Genomic DNA, 24,451 nt, shown 5'->3' on the forward strand with positions numbered 1-24,451 from the left:
ACATTTTGAGTTGTAAGAGTGCTTTACATCCCTGTATTTATAGTAAAACCCACACACAATGACTTCTTGGCCTTTTGGCTAAGAGCAATTGTCTTATCTGTTCTTAATATCTGAAACGTCCTCTAGCCAAGGACAATGTATTAAATGGGATTTTTGAAACCTGGAGTTGGAATCGGAACTTCCTCTGTCCACTCCCGTCAGCCTGGGTACTGCAGTGCCTCGGGGAGTGAAAAAAAAAAACACAAATAAAAGTAGGGAATTCCCCAGTACCTGATTTCTGACCTGCGCTGGGAAGAAGAGGGGAAAATGTGGGGCCTGGCATGACAGCCTAGTGACGAAATCCTCACCTTGCTTCCACCGGGGTCCCCTGCGACTACCGGTTTGTGTCCTGGCTGTTCCACTTCCCATCCAGCTCCCTGCTTGTGGCCTGGAAAGCAGTAGAGGCTGGCCCAGGGCCTTGAACCGTGCACTTGTGTGGGAGATCTGGAAGAAGTTCCTGGCTTCTGCTTGACTCAGCTCTGACTGTATCTCCTTCTATATGTATATTTGCCTTTCCAGTAAAATAAGATCTTTTAAAAAAAGAGACAATGTTTCCCACCCTAGTGGATTCTTAAGCGTGTTTGTGTGCCAGCTGGCTGTCTCAGCACAGTTGGTAGACATCTGACACGGATAGCACACACGTTGTCTTCAGAAAGCCCACCCGCTGACTCTTGGGTGCCGCCTCCTTTGGAAGTGCAGTTCCTCACACCACAGGAAGGGAAAGGGGGTGGCCCGCAAGGAGTGCCCGAGAGAGCCCATCTCGCCGAGGACCCCGTGCCCGGCCTGCGGCCGTGAGGGTTCTCCATTTCAGCAGAGGCTGGGCACCTGGCCTAGGTGGAGGGCAGAGGCCTGCCTGGCAGTTCTGAAGCATTTATGTTTTTAATTCAGTGAAGAGAAACTTGAAAAATCCTTTTTCACGTTGCTTTTCTGCATTTTTCTGCTTTAGAACGGGTCAGTGAGTAGCTATTTTGATGCAAAGCCAGTTGTGGAGCCCAGGCATGTCTGGTTTTACCGCAGCTCAGGTTTTCTGTATTGTGGATAGAGCGTGCTGTTTTCCTATGCGATCCATCAAGCGCACGGGCTGTTGTGTCAAGTTAGCGGTTAGTGTGCTCTGTGTGAACTTGGTTGCCTGGAAAATAATTTGCTTATCCCAATTTTAGGAACTTGGATTTTTCTAAAGGCCACCAGGGTATTACAGGCGACAAAGAGGGCCAGCAGCGCCGGCTGCGACAGCAGCGCCTGATCTCCATAGGCAAATGGATCGCCGACAATCAGCCAAGGTCTGTCTGTGTGGCTGACGGGAGGGCGGGCGCCAGCGCAGCAGTGACAGTGCCACTTGGGCAGCATAGTAGGTTAAGCCTCCAGCTAAGGGTCTGGTGGAGACCTGAGGGGATCACAGCTCCAGTCTCCAGGTGCCTAAGGGCATCTCATGGGATGCTGGTTTGAGTCCAGCTGCTCTGCTTCCTGTCCCGCTCCCTGCTGTTGCACATGGAACACAGCACAAAATGGCCAAAGTACTTGGGTGCCAACGCTCAGATGGGAAACCCGGAGGAAGCTCCTGATTCCTGGCTTTAAACGCCCAGCTCTGGCTGGTGGTTGCAGTCATTTTGGGAGTGAGCCAGCAGATGGAAGATATCTCTCTGATTTTGTCTCTCTAAATCTGCCTTTCAAGTTAAAATAATAATAGTAAGACTTGAGCATAAGCTAAAGCATGCCTGACGAAAGCTCAGCATGGTGGTGCAGTGAGCTGGGTTGCCACTTAGAGCGCCAGCATTCTGTGTGCACACAGTGGTTTGTTTAAGTCCCAGCTCCCTGCTCATGTGCCTGGGAGCCCAGCACTCTGGGCCCTTACCACCTCACCCAGAGACCTGGGCAGAGTTGAAGACGCTGGATTCCTGCCTGGCCCCGCTCTGGCAGCTGTGGCCATTTGGGGAGTTGACCAGCCGATGGATGGTGTGCCCCTCCATCCCTCCTTCTGTTTCCTGTTTCAAATCTTTAAAAAAGTGCCTGGGATCAACTCTCAGCTGCACTGCCTGTTCCAGCCTCCTGGGGGCAGCAGATGGCGACTCAGGTACTTGGCCCACCGGCCTGGCCAGGCACCAGGGGAACCAGGGGCTGCAAGATCCTGCTCTGCGCGCGTGTCTCTCTCTCTCTCTCTCTCTCTCTCTCTCTCTCCTGCCTTCCCAATGGAAAGTGGGGGGGGGGGGAGTTTAGAGGCAAGTTTATTTCAGTGTAAAAAAATTTTTCAAATCCATCTTTGCAAGTTTGTAGAAAATGCATGTTATGGGAAAGCTGTGACTGGAGTCAGAAGTTTTTACATCTAAATGAATGTATGCATGTCGTGCTGCATCCTCACCCTCTCCCCACGGCACTGCTTGTCTGGGACTTAAGTGTGGCTGCCTCGGCTCCCACAAGCTGCCGGGGTACAGGAGCATTTTTTGGCAGTCAGCGTCTTGTTCCTTTGACTGTTTGCTGCAGCTCGAGGGTGGGGGCTTCACAGTCCTGAGTCGGGGGGCCCTTTGGTCAGGTGGAGACTTGACCATGGCCAGGTGGGATGGAGGCCGAGTGTGGTGATCCAGTAGCAGGAGAAGCGAGGCTGGCACTTGTGAGCTGAGCAGCCTGCCCCCGGAGCTGTGCTCCCTCAGGCTGCGTGTGAGGTCGGGTGAGCTCAGCGGAGGGCTGTGTGGTGGGAGAAGGGCCAGGTCGCAGCAGGGGGAGCCGGCCAGAGCACACGGGCTTCGGTGCACTGTGAGCTCAGACGGGAGTGAAACATGCTTGTGTCATAGGCCATGTATTATGGCTTTCACATATGGATTCTTTCTTACTTTCTTAGGCTGATTCAGTGTGAAAATGAGGTAGGGAAATTGTTGTTTATCACAGAAATTCCAGAGTTAATACTGGAGGACCCCAGTGAAACCAAAGAGAACCTCATTCTGCAAGAAGCAAGTGTGAGTGAGGCGCCAGCCAGCGACGGGGGCACAGGGCTCAAGTCAGTGCTATCGTCGGGCCGCGGGCTCGGCAGCGGCGGGGACCCCGGGGAGAAGCCGGTGGTCACCTTCAAAGAGAACGGGAAGCCACGAGAAGGGAGCAGAGACCAGGGAAGAAGTTTTCCTTCCAAAGAGGTGAGTGGGGCTGTGGCTGGGGAATGGCAGCAGAGTTAGTGAGGCGCTTCACCTTGACTCTCCGTGTTGAGCCCTTCTTTGGGCTGTGTGTCCTGAAAACACGTGTGAGTGCTGGCTCCCTGAGGGGTACTGCCCCGGCTCCCTGAGGGGTACTGCCCCGGCTCCCTGAGGGGTACTGCCCCGGCTCCTGGGCTGGCTCTCCCTTCTAGCAGGCTGGCAGGGAGCACCTGTCAAGTGGTGTCATTCATGCAGAGCCAGTGAAACAGAGTGCTTTAGGCTCCAGCACGGCAGGTGTCACCATGTGCTGTCCCCTTGTGAATGATGGAGAATAAAATGGAGCTTTGAAAGAGCCCCTGTCATTTCCTGTCTGAGCCAGTGGCCGTGTGTGACTGCTGTCTTCCTGGCTCACAGAAATGGGCCATGCGGTGGCTAGGTCCAGCTGAGGAGGTGTCAGCAGTGCCCGGTGCTCTGTGACCTGGCTAGACGTGGGCGAGATGCCACGTGGCTGTGAAACCTTGGAACGCTCACCGGCAGGCGAGCACAAGGAGCCTGACGTGGCTTAAGGCAGCACTGCATTTCCTTCAGAGAGAGAACATGGGAGCTCAAGGTTCGCAGGAGGGAGAGGCGGGCACAGGTGTCAAGAGAAGGCTCGGGGAGACGGGGCCGGCAGGGAAAGGTCAGAGGAACAAGGCAGCTAGGGTCCCTGGACACGTTAGAGCTCAGCGGGTCCTGCTGCTCTGCTCTCTGCGCTCCCTCTCGGGTCTGCCCGCGAGTGTTCGGAGCAGTCCTTGCGCAGCCAGGGGAGAGGCCTCGTCCCCACCCATGGTGCCGTTGGTGACCCAGCCAAAAGCCCGGGCCCCCTGACGGAGCAGCACGGCCTCAGGCAGGTGGTCAGTCTGGTGCCTCGCCTGTCTGCAGAGAGTAAAGGGAGGTGGCTGTGTTTGGTGACTTGTGACATCTGGCAGGACAGTTGACTAACCAAAGCCCGCCCCCCTTGGCTTTCCCATTTTTTTCTCTGGTGAGTTTACATTTCTTCAGCCTGGATTTTTAACATCGTGACTTTTCCTGGGTTGACCTGCGTCTTTTTGGCAGTTTGAACCTCGGGTTTTTATGGCTGGTTTTGCTGCTGTTGGTCACAGGTGAAATCGCAGACAGAGCTGAGAAAGACTCCTGTGTCGGAAGCCAGGAAGACCCCCGTAACACAGACCCCGAGCCAGGCTGGCTCCCCGTTCATCCCGATCCATCACCCGGCGGCCTTCCCGCCGCTCCCCAGCCGGCCAGGTGAGTCGGCGCCGTGCTGCTGTGTGCCTGTGCAGGGGTTCCTCTCTCACACGGTAACTCGCACTTCCTTAGAGATTACCAAGCCTTAGAATTAGAGAAAGCTGTGCTTGCCTTCCGCTTCTGAAACGGAGTCGTTTCTCTGTTGTCTACAAGCACATGTGTTCTGTGCTGAGATCCGGCCCTGCCTTTAGAACGCATTGCTCGTGTCCGCGGTACGAGCTGTTGTTTATATGATGTGAGATGGGCTGCTCTGGAGAACTGACGCCTGTCCTTCTGTTTTGAAGGGTTCCCGCCCCCGACGTACGTCATCCCCCCTCCTGTGGCGTTCTCTGCGGGCTCAGGCTACACCTTCCCAGCCGGGGTCTCCGTCCCAGGACCCTTCCTGCAGCCTACAGCCCACGCTCCCGCAGGAAACCAGGTGCAGGCTGGGAAGCAGTCCCACATTCCTTACAGCCAGCAGCGGCCCTCCGGACCAGGGCCTGTGAGCCAGGGGCCTCAGCCGCTACAGCCGCCTTCCCAGCAGCCCCTTGCCTCTTTACCAGCTCAGCCCACAGCACAGTCCACGAGCCAGGGGCCGGGCCCAGCTCGAGCCCAGCAGCAGTCCCCCACAAAGGCTGGGCCAGCTCTGGGGAGAAGCTCGCCTCCCCACTCTGGATTCCAACAGGTGAGTGTGAGCGAGCTCAGCCTGTGTTGGGTCACAAAGTACTAGTGAGCTGTGGGGACTTGGGAGGCTGTGCAAGTGCACTGTTTGGAAAGGCTCATCATGGACCTTGTTGCTTTCGTTGTACTAGGTCTTAACCGCCAGGGTTTGCTACGTATTGTTGCTTAGCACTGAAGAAAAAGATGTGGGAAGTAAGATACTGCAGGAGGAGAGCAGGGCCGTCAGCCCGGCGTGCTGCTGGCGGCTATGACCTGACCTCAGCCACAGCACTGCGGGGCAGCGGGAGGGCTCTGGACACAGCACAGTCGTGAAGGGAGAATGAACGCAGGCAGCGCCTGTCCTCTGCTCCTGCAAACTCTGAAATGAAACCGACAAAGTGGCAGGAGCCGTTGCCCAGTGGAGGCGACACTGATTGACAGTAATCCCGTGGTCACTGTGTGCTGGCTGTCGGTAACGACTCCTTGTCCTTGTCTCTGCAGTACCAACAGACAGATACCTCCAAACAGCTGTGGAATCCCCCTCAGGTGCAAGGCCCCCTTGGGAAAATCCTGCCTGCAAAGCCGCCCTACTACCTTCAGCCCCAGGACCCCGGGGCGCTCTTGGAGCCGGGCCTGCAGCCTGCGGCCCTGCAGCAGCCTCTGGAGAAGAAAAGGAAGCCTTTCCCCCTGGAGCCGTGCCACCACAGCCCCTCCGACGCCTCGCTCCCCGACTTCTACTGGGACTCTGCCTACAGCATGGCCGACAGCCGCGCCGTCGTGGACCGCAGGGGCAAGCGGGCCCCAGCAGGCTTCCGTCTCGAGCAGGAGCCCATGCCCAGGGTGCCGTTTGAGGTGTGTGGTCTGCCCCCGCTGGCTGCGCTGCAGGGCTGGTGGCCGCAGTTCCCTCCCCGGCCTGTCGGGTGGTGGGGGTCAGGAACAAAGCCAGGGTCTTAGTGGAGTCCCCCGAGTCTGAGGGTGGTCTCCGCAGATCGCTTCTCTCTCGGCCCAGAAGCCGCGCGTGGTGGCCCTGCTCTTCCTCGCCCTGTCCTCTGGCCGCTGTCCTCATTACACCCTTCTCTCGCCTACCTCATTAACCATGTGCGCCTCCCGCCCCCCCCCGTGTGTGCCCATCGCCCCTCACAGCTCACTGTGCCCTTTCTGTCACTAGGGCCCCCCGAGCTCCCCTCTGCTCCCCCCGGACCTGTTAGAGAGCCTGGCTGCCTTGGAGGACGAGGAAGAGCTGCTCTTTGCTAACCCTCCCGAGCTTTACCCAGCCCTCCTGGGGCCTCTCGCCTCTCTCCCTGGACGAAGCCTCTTTGTATGTATCCCACTTAACACGCTTGTGCTCTAGTCCAGCGAAGGCCGGCCCCGAGGCAAGCTGGCTTCTTTGTGGTGCCAGGAAGCCTCCAGGGCTGCATGCTGCAGAACACCGGGCCTCTCAGGGGCCTTGGCTTCTGGGCCCAGGGTTGGCCCATGGCATTTATCCTTAGAGATGGTGGTTGATTTTTGGACTATTAGGAAGGAAAGCTAGCCGCTGGTTCACTCCCCAGCGGGGCGGCCGGCTGCAGCCAGGAGCCTCTCACGCGGCTGGCCAGTCGCCTGGCTGTGCTGGGCTGCTCTCCCAGGCACGCTCGCAGGGAGCAGCTGGGTTACCGCTGGTCCCCGGGTGATGCTGTCACTGCAGGTGGTGGCTGACCCTGCCACCACACAGCACCCACCTCCCCTCTCTCCTCCTGGCTGGCTAATGGGGCTCACAGTCCTAACCTTGTCAATCCAGTTGGATTCATAGAGAATAGGCACAGATGGAGGGGTTTCTGTTCGTAAGAATTACTGGATGTCCATAAATGACAATCCTGAAGATCAGGCTTGGGGAGAACTAGGAACTGATGAATGGAACTGATAAAAGAATGTTCTAGAATGCACCATGCATTTAGTGGGTGTTGTCACCGCCCCTCGTTGTTCCTGTGTGCTTAGGGAAGCTGGACGAGGGAGATGAGTGTACAAAGGAGCCAAGTGCCTCCTTCAGTGCCCTGTGATGGAATCAGAGATTTGGAGTTTGTGTTTGTGCGCTTTGCCACAAGCACAGAACAAGGAAACGTTGAAATGTAGTGGGGATGAGACCCCGAGCCCTGAGGTTCCCCTCCGGATTTGCCCAGCTGAGCCTCGGGGAGCCCTTCTCCCCAGGTCGGGGCGCAGCGTGCAGCCGGTCTTGCTGCTGGCCTTGCTGAGGCATGGTCCTTTAGCCTGGGCACTGCTGCCTGCTGCCCATCCCTCCCATTAGAAACAGTGCTAGGGACAGCATGGGCGGAGCCAGCATGGCCCCCTGGTGAGTGTGGGCCTGACCTTGGCCGCTGGTCTATATGTCTCGTGAGTAGAGCTGCACAGGAGGCACGTTGGCAGATGACAGGCTTGGTCACTGTCAGCAGGGAGGGTCCACCCCTGGTTCTCAGATGGTTCGGAGTGCAGCCTGCTGCCAGGTGCTCCCAGGGTGCCCACTGACATGGGGGGACCGGCTGCTGGCTCGGCGAGGTCTCAGGCCCAGCCCTGAGACGACTCAGAGGCCTAACTGGATGCTTTCTTCCCCCCGGGACTGAAGAAATCCTTGTTGGAGAAGCCCTCGGAGCTCATGTCCCACTCCTCCTCCTTCCTGTCCCTCACCGGCTTCTCTCTCAATCAGGTAGGGCCCCGGACACTGCCTGTTCTAGGGTGTGTGTGCATGTCCATGTCCGATGTGTGAGTCGTTCACGTTGAAATCCTTGGGGCTGTGCTGTTCAGCCGAGCGTACTGTTTACAGTTTCTGACCTGATAACCTGGGTGCTTTGCGTGGAGCCAAATACAGAGAAGCACAGGGAACAGCTGAACAAAAACGAAAACCTTTGAAGTTCTCCCGCCCGGAAGAGCCGCAGGGAGTTGAACTAGAGGTCATCTCTTTCAGGAACGATACCCAAGTAGCAGTGTCTTCAACGAGGTGTATGGCAAAAACCTGACGGGCAGCTCCAAAGCAGAGCTGAGCCCCTCCCTGGGCCCCCAGGAGACCTCCCTCTACTCCCTGTTTGAAGGAACGCCGTGGTCTCCGTCCCTGCCTGCCAGTTCAGGTATTCGCTCCTCCTCACGGTGCACTGGCGCGTTGGGTGGGATCACCTACGACGAGCCAGCAGCAGCTGGGGGAGCGCAGTGCGGGCTCCGTGCCCCACTGGCCTTGGCCTCCTTCGTAGTAATGTCCATCCTGGGCAGGGAAGTCGCGTGTGTTAATATACGACATTGGTTTCTAAGGAAGGATTTATTCTTTCGTGAAAAGCAGAGTTACACAGATGGGAGACACAAAGAAAGATCTCCCGTCTGCTGGTTCAGCCTGTTGAAGCCAGGGTCCCCAGGCTCTGGGCTGTCCCCCACTGCTCTCCCAGGCCTCAGGCAGGGAGCTGGACGGGAAGTGGGGCTGCTGGGATTAGAACCAGTATCCATATGGGATGCCATAAAATAGGGATTTCTAATCTCATTTTCAGAAGAAGTTTGCTCTCACAGTAATTCCTGCAGTTAAGGACTTCCAACAGAGCAGGCTGACGCATACTGCCCCTGGGCAGAGCTGGCTGTGCTGTGCCTGCCTGGCATGGAGGGCATCTTCCTTAGCCCTGTGGGCAGCGGGCAATGTCACCGTGCTCACGACCTGTGTTGCTGTCGCTTACCAGATCAGTCGACACCAGCGAGCCAGTCTCCTCATTCCTCCAACCCCAGCAGCCTGCCCAGCTCTCCTCCAACACACAGCCACAGCTCCATTCCCTTCTCCAATTTTGGACCCATTGGGACTCCAGATAACAGGGAGAGGAGGACCGGAGACCGGTGGAAGACGGACAAGCCAGGTGAGGTCCAGCGGTGGGGCTCAGCGGCGAGTCCAGTCCTGACCCTGGGACGCCACCTCAGCTGATTGTCCTCTTGTGTCCCACAGCCATGGGTGGGTTTGGCATCGATTATCTCTCTGGCCCGTCCTCCTCTGAGAGCAGTTGGCATCAGGCCAGCACTCCGGGTGGCCCCTGGCCCGGGCCTGGGCCCTCCGTGGAAGACTCATCTGCTGTACTCATGGAGAGCCTGAAGGTAAGGGGTTCCGGAGCCAGTGCCCCAGGGCTGCTGCCGCGGGCTCCTCGGCTGTCTGCTGGGGGCCCTGAGGGTTGTGCTGAAGCAAGAGGCCTTTTGTGAGCCTTTGCAGATCCAGGCAGAGCAGGGCACCCAGGAAGTGCCCTAGGCATTCATCACTTCCGTCCTGGAAGAGTCTTCTGGGCAGGGGAGGGCCAGGGACCTGGGTGTCCTGACCCCGGGCACCCGCCCTGCTGACAAGCCCGGGTTGTTTGCAGTCCATCTGGTCCAGCTCCATGACGCGCCCGGGACCCTCGGCGCTGGAGCAGCTCCTGATGCAGCAGAAGCAGAAGCAGCAACGGGGACAAGGCGCCATGAACCCTCCACACTGAGGCCAGCGCAGCCCTGGGAGCCGAGGCTCCGGAGACCTGGCCCGCACAGCCCCTGCGGGGGCCGCCCTCACCTCTGTTGCTAACCGGCCAGAGGGTGTCAGCGTCCCAGCATCCTGCTGAGTGTGCACGGAATGCCCGCAGTGCAACCACGAGAAAACCGTCGGGAACTCTCCGTCCCCCGGGGGCCTTCCGGAGGGAGAGAGGAACTGCTGTTTGTCTCACCTGATGTCACCACCTCTCCCCTTCTCCATCATGCATGTCCCCAGCCACGAGGGCAGTGGAGGCCGAGGAGGGAAGGCAGATGAAGAAGCCAGTGGGGACTTCTCAGTCCTGTTTTCCTCTTAGGGGAATAAAGTAGGAATCCACTGATGATTGCTGACTGAGAATGTAGTGAACACGTTGGATTATTGCTGATGCTCTCAGTAGGAAGGTACCACTGAATTCTTCCACACTCAGATGGATGGCAGGGGAGGCCCAGCTGTCCCTGCCCTTGTGAGGCAGGTGACTGCAGGGTGGCCAGTCAGTGGCCGGGAGGGAGAGGGCCAGGGCTGGCCTGGAGACCCAGCAGAAGTGTCCTGGAGAGGCTCAGGCCCCTGTGATGACACAGGGTGGCTGGTGGTGCTGGGCGGGCGCTGCTGTCCGTCCGCAGGAGGCTGCCTGTCTGCCCGTGGCCCGCCGTGCTCCAGCAGGGAGGAGCTTCAGTGTGCTCGTCTTGTGGTTGGTGTCCCTTCCCCGCCCTGTGCTGTCGCTGCTCGTTGTCTCTGTCCCCATGTGCGTACGCGTTGCCAAGGAGCACAGCATGGGGGCCATGGTGGGTGAGGCGGCCGGAGGCGTGGGGCCATCCGCACAGCCATGGGGCCTCCGCCTGCAGGGTGGAACTCCAGGCAACATGGACACGTGCCCAGCGCACACGATGAAAATGCAACTGAGTTCATTTGGACAAGGCGGGGGGAAAAAAGGAAAACAGACTTTGTATGCTATTTATTAGGAGAGAGGGTTGAAGATGTGCCGTGTGGACACACGAGGGCAGCTGTTGGTCGTTGCCTGAAGAGGGATCTTTAAGGGGGGTTACGGAAACGGTCTGTCCACTTGCCGTCTCATAATGGGGTTGTGTCCTGGCAGTCCCTCCTGTGTGTGTGAGTGTTCCGTGCCCTCCCGGGGGGCTGACCCTGTTGGTGTGTGCTGGAGCAGCTGCAGGGCCCAGCACCCACGGGAGCCCTGGGCGCCCACGTGCCAGGCTCAGGGTGGCAGAGTGCCGGTGCTTGCAGGACTGCTTTTAGTTTGCAATGCTGTTTGGGGGTTTTTGATTTGTTTTGGTTCTGTTACCCCCTTCCTCCCCTCCCCCCACACAGCGGCAGCCAGAGACCCTCTGTACTTCTCCCCAGCTTCTCGCCCACGCGTGAGCTCTGCATGAGGAGCTGCAGCGAGCCAGGGCCGGAGCTGCTGCCATGCCCCGGGGTGCGCCGGCAGGGGTGCTGTCCTGTGCAGGAGGGTCCGAGCCAGACACACAGCCCTGCTCGGACGGCCTGCCTTGCGTCGTGGCTGTGGGGGAGGAGGACAGGGAGGAGGCTCGTCCTCGGAAACTGCTCTTGTGTAGTGAACCTTGTTTTGGGGGGCTTTGGTTGGTTTGGGGGTTTTTTGGGTTTGTTGGTTTTTTTTCTTGTCTGTGCAAGACTCGCAGCTGCTGAAATCAGCTTTGCCTTTAATTAAACCGTGTTCTCTCCAACCACATCTGTGTGTGCGCTGTTTGCAATCCTTGGGGTGGGGGTGGGGAGCACCAGCTGCTCCAGGCTGCACCAGGAGAGCACGGCCAGCCCCTGCGGGACGATTCAGGTCAAGCGCATGTGCCACCCTCCGCACCGGCAAGCGGCGTGGGGAACGCACAGGGAGCAAAGCTGAGCACCAGAACTCTGCGGGGTTTTATTAGGTGACCCCGCAGGTCACCGAGTCTCACAGCCACAGTGATGACAGTCTCGGCATGCAGGTTGTGTAGTGGAGGGAGGTCCCGTGTTGGGGGCTTCAGCCTAAACCGCGCCGGGCGTGGCCGCCTGCCCTGGTGTTGCCAGCTCTTCCACGAAGGCTCTGGGAAAGATGCCCACCTGCCCCCTGCACTCGCCTTCCAGCCACTCGTCGTTGACTGCAGGGAGGAAGGGACACGTCAGTGCAGCCAGGCACCGTGGCCTCCGTGCTGTGGCCGGCGAGTCGAGGATGTGAGCGTGTAGAGCGGCCTGTGTCTCAGAGATGATGGGGTGAAATGCAGTTCTATTTCTCAGGAAGTTAGGATTAGAGAAGTGAAAGGAATTGAAGGAGTAATTCCATGGTTCCTAAGGAAGGGTCACGTGAGTTCCCTCGGCCCTGGACTCTGGAAAAGGCCACATCGGACAAGGGACAAGTCTGGACTAGTGTGTCCACCTGGTGTTTGTGAACGTCATGGCCTCAGTGGCTCAGACTACCAGGGTGCACACATAAATGCATTCACTGGGACTCCCTACACCACAGGGCTGCGCTCTGTCCCCACATGGCGAAAGAGAATGACACTGCACTGTGTCACAGCCTGGACAGCCACCTGTCCCTGTTTGGGAAGACAGCCACTTTGGGGTTTGAGGACATCGCCACACACATGCCCACCTCTACCCCAGGGCTTAGGGCCGCACCCAGTTCTGTCATCGCCAACCTGCCACTCAGCAGTGCAGCCGCGGGGTTGGTACTGATAGAGCAGAGAATGCCATCGGCTGCCAGTGGCCTGGGAAAGGCAGGAGACGCCCACCATCACAGGGGAGCTGTGGAGCAAGATCGCGCTCCCCTGCCTTCAGAGCGGCCGGGTGTCCAGCCTCGCTGGGTACTGCCTGAAGGGTCTGTCTCCGGGAAGCTGAGGGGTGTGGTCCCCAAGTTTGAGAAGTGTCTTTGAGTTCACACTCCCACCGGCTGTTGGGCAGGTGCGCGCACTTGGGTGGGGGGAGGGCATGTTCTTTTGAAGGACTGGTTGGTGGGAGGTGGGAAGCTGAGGGAGGAGCAACAGGGTTTCAGGACATGGTGCTGACTGCTGGTGTGAGCCGGGGGGGATAGAACCGCTGGCCAGGGGTGGGCCGCCCTAACCGCGCACACTTACCCTGGGCCAACACCAAGACGACATCCCCTTCTGACAGTGCCAGGTCCTCGGGCTGGCTGGCCTCATAGCTGAAGAGCGCCACCACGCGGCTCCCTTCTCCCAGCTGAGCACCGGCCGCCTGCTCGCCGGCTTCCGTGGGCTCACGCTCCTTGGGACCCTCCAGAATGCCTTGGTCACCCTGAAAACAGCACAGCCCCTGCTAGGCAGCATTGGAGACAGGCCACTAAAGGGCCGTCGCACCGTCAGTGCCCACATGGCCTTGCCACGTGCTGTTGGCTTGGTAGTGGACCCTGTGGCATCTCAAAACCCCCTGCAGAGAGCAGGCAGGGCTTTGTCTGGCCTTGGGGAAGCAGGGGGTCATACCACTGAGCCCGCCCCTCGGCAGGCATCCGTCTGGGTGGTCTTGAGCACACCTCCAGGGTGCCTGGCTGGACCTCCTGAGTCAGACTCCCAGGAGGGAAAAGGCCACCCCTTAGGTGTCACCTGCTGAGACCCCTAGCGTGCCAGTACCCTGTGGGAGAAGGACCCAACTCTGGAAGTGGAACAGCTGGCACTCGGTAGAGCCACGTCTGCCCACAGGGGTACAGTAGCCACCATGCCTGTGCCGCGGCCACCACAGCCCTAGAAGTTCATGGGCACATGAGACTGCATACTGCTGTCCACTCACAGGAAAGCCCTTGGCAGCAGGACACTGGCAGAAACCAGAGCAGGGGTCCTGAGGCCGAGAGGGGAGCGGCCAGTGCCGTGGCAGAGCTAAGCCTCCGCCCGCAGCGTTGTCATCCCATATGGTCGCCAGAATGGGTCCTGGCTGCTTCCTGCTTGTGGCCTGGGAAGGCAGCAGAGGACGGCCCAAGACCTTGGGAACCTGCACCCTTGTGGGAGACCTGGAGGAGGCTCCTGGCTCCTGGCTTCAAATCAGCTCGACTCCAGCCATTGCAGCCACTTGAAGAGTGAACCAATAGATGGAAGATTCTCTTTCTGTCTCCGCTCTGTAAATCCGCCTTTCAAGTAAAAATAATTCTGAAGACACACATACGATGAAAGGAGATGGCATCCTGGACTCTGCAGGCCAATGGACAGTTGATGCTCCCCCGGGGGTGAGAGTGCTCCCCCGAGGGTGTGAGTGCTCCTCGGGGGGTGAGAGTGCTCCTCGGGGGTGTGAGTGCTCCTCAGGGGGTGAGAGTGCTCCCCCGGGGGTGTGAGTGCTCCCCCGGGGGTGTGAGTGCTCCTCGGGGGGTGAGAGTGCTCCCCCGGGGGTGTGAGTGCTCCCCCGGGGGGTGTGAGTGCTCCCCGGGGGGTGAGAGTGCTCCCCGGGGGGTGAGAGTGCTCCTTGGGGGGTGTGAGTGCTCCCTGTGGCTGCCCAGGGGCCCCTGAGTAGCAAGCATTCCTAGCCTCTTGTTCATCCCCTTACTTGGTGGGGTCAGGCTGTCTAGACCTGGGTCTCATGATGTTGGCCACCCTTCTGCTGTTGGTGCCCAGGCCAAATGCCTGGCCAACTGTGTCACCTTGGTCCAGTGGCTTGGCCTCTCTGCCATGTGTCCTGACAGCGCCCAGCGCACAGTGCAGTAGGGACACTCCACAGACACCTGCTCTTGGCAGGAGGCCACCAGCTAGGTCACAGCTGAGGTCATGAAGCCTCCCCTGTCCCTCCCCAGGCACACACAGCGGGTGCGGGCTGCCAGGCCCGGGGCACTCACCACCGTGTTCTCACACCACAGAGTCAGGCAGCTGCAGGTGGTGTGCCTCCAGGCGTCTGGCATGCTGTCTTCCGAGAGGGGTACCAGCTGCTGGTCAGCCCGTGGTCGGTAGCTGTGGTCGGAGAGCCAGGGCCCGTCCATGCAGAACCTGCCGTCTGGGCACTCCACCCCCAGCACACAGCCACCAGGCAGGAGACTCACCTGAGCTTTGTGTGTTCTGGCAACAACTCGAGCTTCTTGGCCACAAGGTCCAGCAGCTGGCTGTAGCGCAGCTGGGCTTGGGTCTCCATGGCCACCGTGAACTTGTAGTGCACCTTCACCGTGTAGGGCTGGGGGCCACTGAGCCTGGTCTCCTGGGGGCAGGGAGTGGCAGCCTCCTGCTAGGCCAGTCCAGCTCAGTGTCCAGCAGCCATGGGCTCCCAGGAGACAGGCCTGCACTTGTGGAGCACCCGGGGACTTTCTGCAGCCCTGAGTGTGAAGCTGCGGCACCTCCCAATACCCTGTAGTCCTGAACGAGCACCCAGCCGACCGCCCCCTGCTCCTGTCCCCATCACCTGAAGAGGGGAGGACATTACCTGAGGCTCATCCTTGTGTCTCTGACCTATAAGGGAACAAGATGCTGAGCCCATGCCCCGCGAGACCCCCTCGGAGTAGGGCTCCCTGTCCCAGCTGCCCCAGCTCCAGCTGTTGTGGCCACAGGGAGTGAACCAGTGGTGGAAGAGCCCTAACTGCCCTCTTCCTTTCTCTAGCACTGACTTTCAAGTACATAAATCTTTGAAAGAGCAACATAGTGGGGGATGCCAACAAGGTGTGCTTTTCCAGGACAGCTGACCCGGCTCCACACTGAAACCTAAGCCAGCATGGGGGTAAGGAGGACATACGTGCTGCTCAGCTGGCCTGGACCTGCCTGCCCAGCGCGGCTCTCCGGGACCTCAGGCGAGGTCCAGCCCACAGAGTCGCTGGCCCATCTGCAGCTGGATGCAGGCGGGCTCTGCTGCCACCCCTCCGCGGTAGTCGCTAGGATCCTGAGCAATGAGCTGTGCTGGCAGGAGGATCCAGGACATGCCAGGGGAGAGGGCTGTGAGGAACACTTGCCTCCAGGCCTGGGGTGTCACCCCAGGGTTACTCACCTGGTGAGCGGGGAGGCCTCCCAGGGGCACTGGCCCTGGGGGGAGCCGGGATGTGAAGCTCTGGGGTGGGGTCCTCCTGAAGGTGACAGGGAGGCAGGGTAAGAAGCTTCCTCTGCTCTTGGACAGTGGGCAGCCCTTCAGACTTCCAGGATGGGAGCAGAAGTTAAAGAGGCAGCAGTGCTGGTCTCCAACCTGTCCTTCCCCTCCCAATGCCCCATCCAGGGGGGACCCCAGCAAAGGGCAGGCCCTGAGCCTGCACCCAGGCTGCAGAGGGCAATGAGAAAGCATCAGCCGGCTGGCACCTCCCACGGGCACTGTGGGCCTCTGTGGTGGCCGGCCATGCCTCCTTCTGGCTCCCACTCTCGTCCATACTTGGCCTGAGCCGCCCTGACCAGGGGAGCCACAGGGCCTGGGGTGAGGACAGTGCAGGGCCAGCTTGGGCTGCTGCGCCACGGCTACTCAGCCCTCTCACCGTACCTGGGGCTGCTGCTGTGTGTGGATCCGCAGCTCCACGGGTTCCAGGTAGTTGCAGGGAACCAGACCTTTCTGCACAGGAAGGGTTCAGTGAGCACGTGCGGGAGGGCAGTGCACGGTAAAGCCCCGACCACAGCTCCGGCATACCTGGCCATTGAACATGACCGTGGCCCAGTTGTCACTGCCCTTCTTCAGAACAAAGACGATGTTTCCTGGCATGACCCGGAGCTCCTCCGGCGTCTCGGGCACAAAGCCAAACAACACGCGGTGGGCCTCCCCCTCCAGAGCCCTGCAGAGCACGGGCAGCTACTGAGGCTGGCAACACATGCCAGACGGGCACCCAGCAGCTGCTCCATGACCACGGACGCAGGGGAGGCGGCCACACCGTGCAGACCCCCCCGGCAGCTGCTCCATGACCACGCCGTGCAGAACCCCCCGGCAGCTGCTCCGTGACCACGGACGCAGGGGAGGCGGCCACGCTGTGCAGACTCCCTGGCAGCTGCTCTGTGACGATGCCATGTGGGCCCCCGGCAGCTGCTCCGTGACCACTTGGCCTGTGTCCCTTCCCTCCCTCCTGAGGTCCCTGGCCAGGCTGGGTTAGGGCATGTCGGCCTGGGTCAGGGATGGGGCGGATTGCAGGGGAGGGCCATGCTCAGAGGCCACCTGGCCAGGTGCACCTGTCACTGCCCTCACTGCTTCCTCAAGCTGGGGGGTGGGCTGAGTGGCTCAGCAGTCCCTGACAGTTCGCTGCCCATCCCCTGTGAGCCAACTTTTCTGCTTTGTCTGACATTCCCTGGGCAGCAGCCAGGCTTGCTTGACACCTTCAAATGTCTTCTGTCCTGTGGCCTTCCTCTTCTGCTGCCCTGTGCCCAGCAGCCACCCAAGCCCTGGGCCTCTGGCCTGCTGGGGACAGGCAGTGACCACTGGCCAGCACAGGACCCACCAAGACCCTGGGCTCAGCCTCTGCCTCGGGGCTCCCTGCCACACACCGCAGCCCTCGTGGTGTGTGTGGCAACTCACCGGAAGATCTCTGGGGTTTTGGGTCTCGGTGGAGGTTCTGCTGCCTGTGGGTGAAGGGCAGGGAGGGAAAATGGTGCATGAGTGGTCCCTCAAAGGTCTCCCAAACCAGAGCAGGTCACTCTGGCTGCAGAAATCCCTGCTCCGCGGCCACACAGGGCACCGCCATGGGTGCCGCAGGCCAGTAGCCCTGTCCTGCCAGCTGCGGCTACCGTGTGATGTTCTGGGTGCCTGAAGGCGTGCTGCTAGTCCTTGTCCACACTGCCTACCAAGGGCTCACCCGGTTCCTGTCTGCTCAGCTAGACACTCCCTCATGTTATGACAAAGACCCAGGGGTCTGCAGGCTGCCCCCCCATGATCCTGGCCCACCCTGGCAGTCACGGCTGTCCTGGGGGTGTTGCCATTTGTGGCCAGCACCCTGGGCCCCTTCATGTCCTCCCCAGCCTGCTCCACTCCTAGGTAGCTCTATCAGCCCAGGCAGCACCTGCATTCCTGCACACAGCACAGACCCGTGCTGCAGTTCAAGCCCATGCAGCCTTGCTTCCCCACCGGCCACAGACCCAGGCTGCAGCAGAGTTGAAGGGCACCATTCTGCCACACCCCCTGCCCTGGCTGAAGGCGTCCTCCCCCAACCCCACCCTCCAGACTCACCTGAGGCTGGAGAGGAGCAAAGCCAGAGAAACTGTCCTGGTCCACCACCGAGGCCACAACCTGCAGTGGCAGGCAGTGGGCTAAGAGCCTGCATACCCGCCCTCCTCCCCGGCCCTGCACCCTGCCCTGGACCTGCTCCAGTCCCAGCACACCCCCACTGCTGGCCTGGTCCATACTCTCTCCTTAAACCCTGTCGCACTGGAGTGCCGCCTGTGGAAAACCAAATTCGGTGTGTTGCAGTGCACACAGTGTGTCCGCACGGAGCACAGCCTCCAGCAGCGGAAGCACCTTTTCCACTTTTGCCCAAGGATCTACCCACTGGCACCCTGCCCTTGTCCTGGCTGCACCCTCTCTTGTGACCAAGTACACCCCACTTTGGCAGAGGCCACCCGTTTCACCTGTGTGCCTTGTTGGACATTGACTGTCCCTGTGGACCTGTCCCCCACTCCCTCCACTCTGCTGGGTGCCAGACCCAGCTGGCCACACGGTCACAGGCCATAAGGGTGTCAGGTCCTGGTTGGCCACACGGTCACAGCCTGTGAGGGCACACCCAGCTGGCCACACGGTCACAGGCCATGAGGGCACACCTAGCTGGCCACACGGTCACAGCCTGTGAGGGCACACCCAGCTGGCCACACGGTCACAGGCCGTGAGGGTGTCGGGTCCTGGCTGGCCACAGGGTCACAGGCCATGAGTGTCACGTCCTGGTTGCACAGGGGAGTCCAGGATGAGAGAGGAGCCGGCACCAGGGCAGTTGGTGAGGGCAACAGCTCCTCCCTCCCAGGGGCTCTCAACCATTCCCTCTCCCTGTCTGCCGTGGCCTTGGCGCCTGTGGGCAGCCCCACTTGGAGCCTCGACTGTTGGCACCACCCCACAGGGGCCTTGCCTCAGGCCTGCCCAGCTGGCTGCCAGGGACGCCTAGGCGCACTTACCGTGGCCTTGCCCAGGTAGTCCTTCTTGGCCAACTGAGCCACCTGCCGTTCATTGGGCCGGAACAGCCTGCCCGTGGGGATCAGCACCGGCTCATAGAGCTTCTGTTTCTGCAACAGGAATCCCACCCTCTGTGGTGGCTGCAGCCCGAGGCAGGCCTCTGGTCCAGGGTTGTTCATGACCCACCACGGAGAGCTATGCCTCAAGGGGCTACTCTGTGCCACACACAGGGTGTGTTCAGACTGAGTCATTTTGGCAAAGCCCAGGCTTTGGGCCCTAAGTCCTCAGCTCCTGTTGGGGCCTGAGATGGTTCCCCATGCTGCCCAGGCTCAGTTCAGAGGGGTAGCACCCCTCGGGGGGCAGGCAGGGGGAGGCTTACTATTTGCTTGAGAGCCAGAGAGAGTTCCCCAGAAGCCAGGGCTGGGCTGAGAACTCAACCTGGTCTCATCTGCGGCTGGCAGGGACCCAGCTACAGGGCCATACCTGCCACCCGTTCCCGGGGCACGTTAGCGGGAAGCTGGGACCAGGATACAGCTGGGTCTTGAGCCCAGGCCCTCCCTGCCCCTGTGTGCGATGTCTCACCTGGGGTCACCTGGGCACCCACGCAGACTCACCCACACACACTCCATGGCCTTGTCCACCCTGGAGTGCCTGGGCTCAGACTTCAGGTTCAGGGCCAGCGCCAGCTGCTCTTCAGCCTGTTTCCACTCCTCCTTCTTTGCGTACATCAAAGCGATGTTATACAGCACCTGGCAGGGCGCATGCACAGTATCAGTGGGGGCTGCTACAGGCTGTACCTCACCCCCACGCTGGAAACAGCAGGCTGCTGCCAGAGGCGGAGCCTCCCGCCGGCTCTCACTGTACAGTGCTCGTGGTTGGGGCATGTTCAGGGCAACTCGCCTGCACTGCCCTGCATCCGCCAGCAGAGTAGCAGACACAGTGGGGCCAGGGAGGTGGGCCCCTCCCTGCTTGTCCCGGTGTCCAGGCCTCGGGCTAGGTGATGGGGTGGGATGAGGGGAGGGCAGCTCACACTTGCCTTCTGGTCATTATGCACATTCCAAATGGGCTGAGTGAGGACACCCTTTAGCACGCACCGGCAGGATGAAAGAACAGCAGGGGAAGGAGAGAAACCACGTGACTAAGAAATAAAGGACGGGGGGAGGGGTATGGGAGGGGTGGGGGAAATCCCCAGTGCCTATAAAACTGTATCACATATGGGCCCGGCGCGGTGGCGCAAGTGGTTAAGTCCTCGCCTTGCACGCCTGGGATCCCATATGGACGCCGGTTCTAATCCCGGCAGCCCCGCTTCCCTTCCAGCTCCCTGCCTGTGGCCCGGGAAAGCAGTCGAGGATGGCCCAAAGCTTTGGGACCCTGCACCCGCGTGGGAGACCCGGAAGAGGCTCCTGGCTTCGGACCGGCATAGTATCGCGGTGGACCAACAGGGGCTCTCAGTTGCATGTTCTGGAGAGACGCCCCCCTAAAGAGCAGGGCCTGTCACCCCAAGCACAGGGACCCATGGGACAGGCCAAATGGGGCCAGGTGGGGCTGTGGCCATCTAGACGTCCCTGGGCCTACGCCTGCCCTTCTGGCTTGGTCCTCAGCCGCTGCCCTCAGGAGACAAGGCCCACTGCCAAGCCTCGGCTCAGAGAAGCCCCAAAAAGCACCTCACAAGGACTTGCATGACTCCCGGCAGCCAGGGTCATGTGTGGGGCTGTGGCCAGGGCCGCCTGGAGCAGGGGCCAGCCTCGGCCCCCATGCTGCTGCACTGGGGTGCCTAAGCCAGGGGCCCAGATCCATAGATCTGTCTCTGAGCCAGAGCTGCCAGGATGATCTCGGGCTGTGGCTGGGCAGGCAGGCAGGCAGGGCTGGAGACCAGGCCACAGTGGGGCAACCCCTGCCACCATGTTAGAGGGAATCCTGGCTCCTCTGCCCAGGGCTGGGGAATGGAACTCCGTGCAGCTGTGGGCTCCACTTTCAGCCCGGTGACCCTGGGAAAGCCTCTTGCTGGGCTGAGAGAATCAAGCAAGGGGTCTTTACCCAGTGATGCCGCTAGGTGAAGTCTGGGGCATCTACAGCACTGCCAAGCAGCGGGGGCAGCTGGGGGTGGGCATGGGTGTGCGGAGGAAGGTGAAGCTACCAGCTCGAGCCACGTGCATCTATGGTCTCTCAGGAGCACCCCCCCTTCTTTCTGGGGACTCTTCCAACTGTCTGTGCTTTGAGCAAGAGGGGGCAGGTTGTCCCCAATTATCCTCACGCCTCTAGCGTATCAGTGAAGCGCACAGGATAAGGACCAGTCATATCTGCAATAAAGGGACAGGGGAGGGGACAGAGGGCTGAGGACGGAGGGCTGGGGATGGAGAGCTGAGCAAAGATGGAGGGCTGGGGAATGGAAGGCTGGGCATAGAGGGCTGGGAGGAGACAGGGCTGGGGACGGAGGGCTGGGGATAGAGGGCTGACCATGGACTGACTGGTCCACAGAATGCTAAGCAGTCAGCTTCTTCACACACAAGGAAAACTCTAGCAGTGCTTCAGAGGCAGTGCCAGCACTCCAGGTGGCCAGTGTCTTAAGCTGAGCTGTTGGGGTCCCCCTCACCTCGCAGGCAAACAGCTTGAACTGCAGCCCCAGGATCTTGTAGTCGATTAGCTGGTTTCCCCGGAGCTGGGTCAAGGCCTCTTTGAGGTCCTTAATGGCTGAGTCATACCTGCAGGACACAGGCACGGCAGAGCCCTGAGCCCAGGAAGAGCTGCCACCTATCACCTGTCCCATCTCCCAGGGTCCAGAAACCCCCGCACCCACCCGACTCCGCAATGCTGCTGCTTGCTCGCCAGCCCCGGGTCCTGCAGATGTGTCTGAGAGCCCAGAGCTGTGCAACCTGTGCTACGCACGTGGACCCAGTGTGGCTGCAGGCTGAGCCCCTGCCCTGTGAAGGTCCCGTGTGCTGCAGCCAACAGGAAGGGCACGTGGAAGCCCAGCAGTGTGCACAGCCTGATCCTCAAGGAACAGCCCCACTGGACCTCCGGCTGCGCCCTGGGCACCCTCACATGCCCTGTTCCCCCTGCTGGGAGTTCTTGGTTGGCTTGAGCCAAGCCCCTTCCCTGCCCCGGTGCACCCAGAAGAAATACCATCGGTAAAGCCAGCGGGCCACATCAAGGAATGTGCACGTTGGGATGATGTTAAATGTGACATCGCAATGGCTTCTCCGTAACTCCAATCCCTCAGAGATGCTGACACACTCGGGGCACACTTGTCTAGACTTATCAGATGGAAACGGGCTGTGCTGCCCACACTAGCCTGAACTCGGTGTTGCAGGGTCAGTATCTCCCACGAGCTTTTCTATCTTAGTAGACACCTGCTTCTGGCTGCTCTGTGCTCCTGTGCTGGAGCGACACAGAGCTCCTGTCCTGCCAATTTTATTTCCCACAGATCAGGCCAGGCTCAGGCTGAAGCCAGGAGCCAGGAACACGGTCTAGGGCTGGCTGCAGGGGCCCATTCCAACCCCTCGAGCCACCCCCTCTGCCTCCCAGGGCACTCCCCCAACTCCCAGAATGGTAGTTTTGGACTTTTCTGGACTTTTCCAGGGTGAGGCCCACGCATGTGGGTGCAGCACAGCCTCAGCTGTGGATCGCTGTGTCACCGCCCTCCGTGCCCCCGGCTCCCTGCAGTGTGGGGACACCTGTGGGAGCCGCACCTTTCCAGATGGTAGTAGAGCATGCCCCGTTGGAAGTAGGCCACCGCCAGGTGCCTGTCCCTGTGGATGCTGTTGGTGAAGGCCTGTGGAGGGAGAGGAGCAGAGGAAGGTGTGGCTTGGGGCAGGATCAGTGCGCCCTGGCTGTCACTTCCTGGTTGTGTGGCCCTGGCAAGTTCCCTTATCTCCTGGGGAGACTCTGGTCTCCTCTGGGAAGTGGGGGTGTTACTGTATGAGCGCCTCCCGGGCCCAGCAGCAGGGCTTTTGGCCAGGGGTGGCCAAGGGCCATGGCGGGAAGCGCAAGCCGCCAGCACCCTCCGCCCAGCTCCACCCCCACCTCTGCCCCTCTGCGGCCATGAAAGGGGCCTTCCTGCTAAGCGTGGTGGAGGCCGTGCTGCCCTGGGAGCCGCATGGGGCAGCGCATGGCTCACTCACCTTCTCTGCTGCCTGCAGGTCCCCCAGCAGGCTGTGCATGCAGCCCACGTTGAAGCAGATCCGGGAGTGGGGGTCCTGGACGGAGCTGAAGGCGGCCAGGGCCCCCTCCCAGTCCTTTCTGTCAGCAGCTAGCACCCCCTCATTCCAGAGGCTGATAGCTTCTGCCAGGGACATGCTCAGGGTTGTCGGGGAGGGGGCAGGCAGTGGGTGTCTCCGGGCCACGGGCACAAGGCGGCGGCCCTTAAGTAGCTGTCCCTGTGTCGCAAGGGCACCAGGAAGTGTCCCCACCTTTCAGCAACTGACGTAGGAGCTGCGAGAGAGAAGGAACAGGCGAGAGAGGCCAGCGGGGTGAGGCCGGAGGGGAAGTACAGCAGGTGCCGTTGCCATGGGTCAGTTCCCCAAAAACACGCAGTGCTTCCTCCCCCTCCTCCTCTCCCTGCTCGGGCCACAGCCTCTGCTGGGGCTCAGGCAGCCTTGGCAGAGCATGGGGCTTCCCTGGCCTGGCTGGCACCTGGGGTTGGGAAGTGGCTCCTCCTGCAGCCCCGGGCTCTCTTGACCCTGGTTGTGTGGACAGCCTCATCCGGTTAGTTTCATTTTGAGGCCACATCAACACCCACTCCCTACAGCTTCCCACCCCACCTCACTCTACAAACTCCTGGCCTTAGAGGCCACCTTGCCACGCCTGGCCACCCCCCAGGCACTGTCTCTTGCTGGCTGCAGTGGGGCTCGTGGCTGCTGGTGTGGGCGCTCAGCATCTGCAGTGTGGGTCCCAGTGCAGACCCTGGTGAAATGGGAAGGGACACGAGTCTCGGGGGGCCGTGAGGCCAGGGACGTTCATGAGCCCCGTCATCGGCACTGACTCCTGGGGACAGGCACTATGTGAGGAATCCATGCTTTGTTACTCCCAGGGAAACCCCTCACGTCCCTCCAACCAGCCTGTCTGGAGAAACCCACGCACAGGGACGACACTAGCGGATCCTACAGTCTGTGGGCGGGGGCAGGGCGCTCCCTGTGCAGCCCCCCAGGGCTCCCAGGATCCTTCCAAACTGTGACCCTAAAGGGGGTGAAGCGTTCAAGGGACGGGGTTGGTGGCAGTGTGGGGGGAGCACCCGCCCGGATGCTCAGTCAAGGCCACCTGGGGTGACTGTTCTCAGATGATGCTCGCCTGTCCTGCTCTTAGTCCCCGTACCCTGAGCCCAGGACCCCTGGATACCCTAATACAGTGAGGGCCCCCTGAAGCCACAAGTCAGTGGAAGGGATGGGCTTAGCTTCTGGTCCCACACACTGCTCAGTCCTGGTTCCGGCTCATGTTTTCATGTCACATGTTCACACTTTAAACCGAGTGGTTTGAGAGTTGTTGATTTGAGGGGGAGAGAGGTTCGATGTGCAGCAGTTCCCTCTGGTACCATTCGAGCCACATGCTGTGAAGTCATGTCTCCTGGAGCAAATACATTCACATTGGCTCTGGCCTCTGTCAGCAGAGCGCTCACACGGGAGGCTGGGCTGAGCCGTTCCTCAGCCGTGAGCCAGCGTGACATAGAGAGGTAGACAGCCCCTCCATTTGCTGGTTCAACCTATACCCGACTGCCCGTAACGGCCAGGAGCCAGCAGCCCCACTGGGGCCTCCCAACTCACGTCCTTAGACATCGACTCCCACTCTCCAGGCACATCAGCAGGAAGCCAGAGGTCAAGTGAGGTGCCCTCAGATGAGTCGTGGTACACCCCAGCCACAGTGCCACCTGCAGGCTCTTGGTAGACTGCTGTGCCCGTTGCTATGAGTG

At 60.4% G+C, this 24,451-nt stretch overlaps 2 protein-coding genes and 1 pseudogene across 10 annotated transcripts in view; 2 read left to right on the plus strand and 1 right to left on the minus strand.

The window, feature by feature from the left end:
* The window catches only part of SMG7 (SMG7 nonsense mediated mRNA decay factor), a 49,441-nt gene extending 38,174 nt beyond the window's left edge, over positions 1–11,267 (plus strand). For 2 of the 4 annotated variants that reach the window (XM_040985348.1, XM_040985347.1), the window contains 11 exons: positions 1,200–1,319; positions 2,873–3,161; positions 4,301–4,442; positions 4,727–5,106; positions 5,583–5,933; positions 6,250–6,399; positions 7,678–7,758; positions 8,017–8,176; positions 8,768–8,938; positions 9,025–9,170; positions 9,428–11,267. In XM_040985348.1, the coding sequence (XP_040841282.1) occupies positions 1,200–1,319; positions 2,873–3,161; positions 4,301–4,442; positions 4,727–5,106; positions 5,583–5,933; positions 6,250–6,399; positions 7,678–7,758; positions 8,017–8,176; positions 8,768–8,938; positions 9,025–9,170; positions 9,428–9,541 (2,104 nt within the window). In that variant the 3' untranslated portion in view covers positions 9,542–11,267. The remainder of the gene's footprint in view (positions 1–1,199; positions 1,320–2,872; positions 3,162–4,300; positions 4,443–4,726; positions 5,107–5,582; positions 5,934–6,249; positions 6,400–7,677; positions 7,759–8,016; positions 8,177–8,767; positions 8,939–9,024; positions 9,171–9,427) is intronic. The other 2 variants (XM_040985349.1, XM_040985350.1) reach the window with 2 other exon arrangements.
* LOC121160121 lies at positions 59–237 on the plus strand (annotated as a pseudogene).
* Positions 11,268–11,447: 180 nt separating the features above from the next.
* Positions 11,448–22,998, minus strand: NCF2 (neutrophil cytosolic factor 2). Of its 6 annotated transcripts, none has more exons than XM_040985354.1 (15): positions 22,671–22,981; positions 22,239–22,321; positions 21,143–21,251; positions 19,164–19,298; positions 18,552–18,659; positions 17,620–17,679; positions 16,972–17,015; positions 16,099–16,240; positions 15,955–16,023; positions 15,474–15,553; positions 14,923–14,941; positions 14,549–14,700; positions 14,348–14,459; positions 12,651–12,828; positions 11,448–11,678 (listed from the first exon to the last, which is right to left on the minus strand). In XM_040985354.1, the coding sequence occupies exons 1-15, from the start codon at positions 22,842–22,844 to the stop codon at positions 11,566–11,568; spliced, it is 1,578 nt and encodes a 525-aa protein (XP_040841288.1). In that variant the 5' UTR covers positions 22,845–22,981; the 3' UTR covers positions 11,448–11,565. The 6 variants fall into 6 exon arrangements, with proteins under 6 accessions (XP_040841288.1, XP_040841287.1, XP_040841286.1 ...); XM_040985353.1 differs by having other exon boundaries at positions 14,923–14,948; positions 15,478–15,550; positions 22,671–22,978; XM_040985352.1 differs by having other exon boundaries at positions 14,923–14,948; positions 15,478–15,553; positions 22,671–22,978.
* Between the last annotated feature and the right edge of the window lie 1,453 nt (positions 22,999–24,451).

The sequence above is a fragment of the Ochotona curzoniae genome, unplaced genomic scaffold, assembly GCF_017591425.1.
Source record: "Ochotona curzoniae isolate NIBS_2020 unplaced genomic scaffold, NIBS_Ocur_1.0 contig_430, whole genome shotgun sequence".
NCBI lineage: Eukaryota > Metazoa > Chordata > Mammalia > Lagomorpha > Ochotonidae > Ochotona > Ochotona curzoniae.

Coding starts and splice junctions, on each gene's coding strand:
- NCF2 (XM_040985352.1), bottom strand. CDS start 22,844: ATGTCCCTGGCAGAAGCTATCAGCCTCTGGAATGAGGGGGTGCTAGCT. Junction 17,680..18,551: donor ACTACCTGGGCAAGGCCACG/GTAAGTGCGCCT, acceptor CTGCCACTGCAG/GTTGTGGCCTCGGTGGTGGA. Junction 11,679..12,650: donor CGTCTTGGTGTTGGCCCAGG/GTAAGTGTGCGC, acceptor TCCTCCCTGCAG/TCAACGACGAGTGGCTGGAA.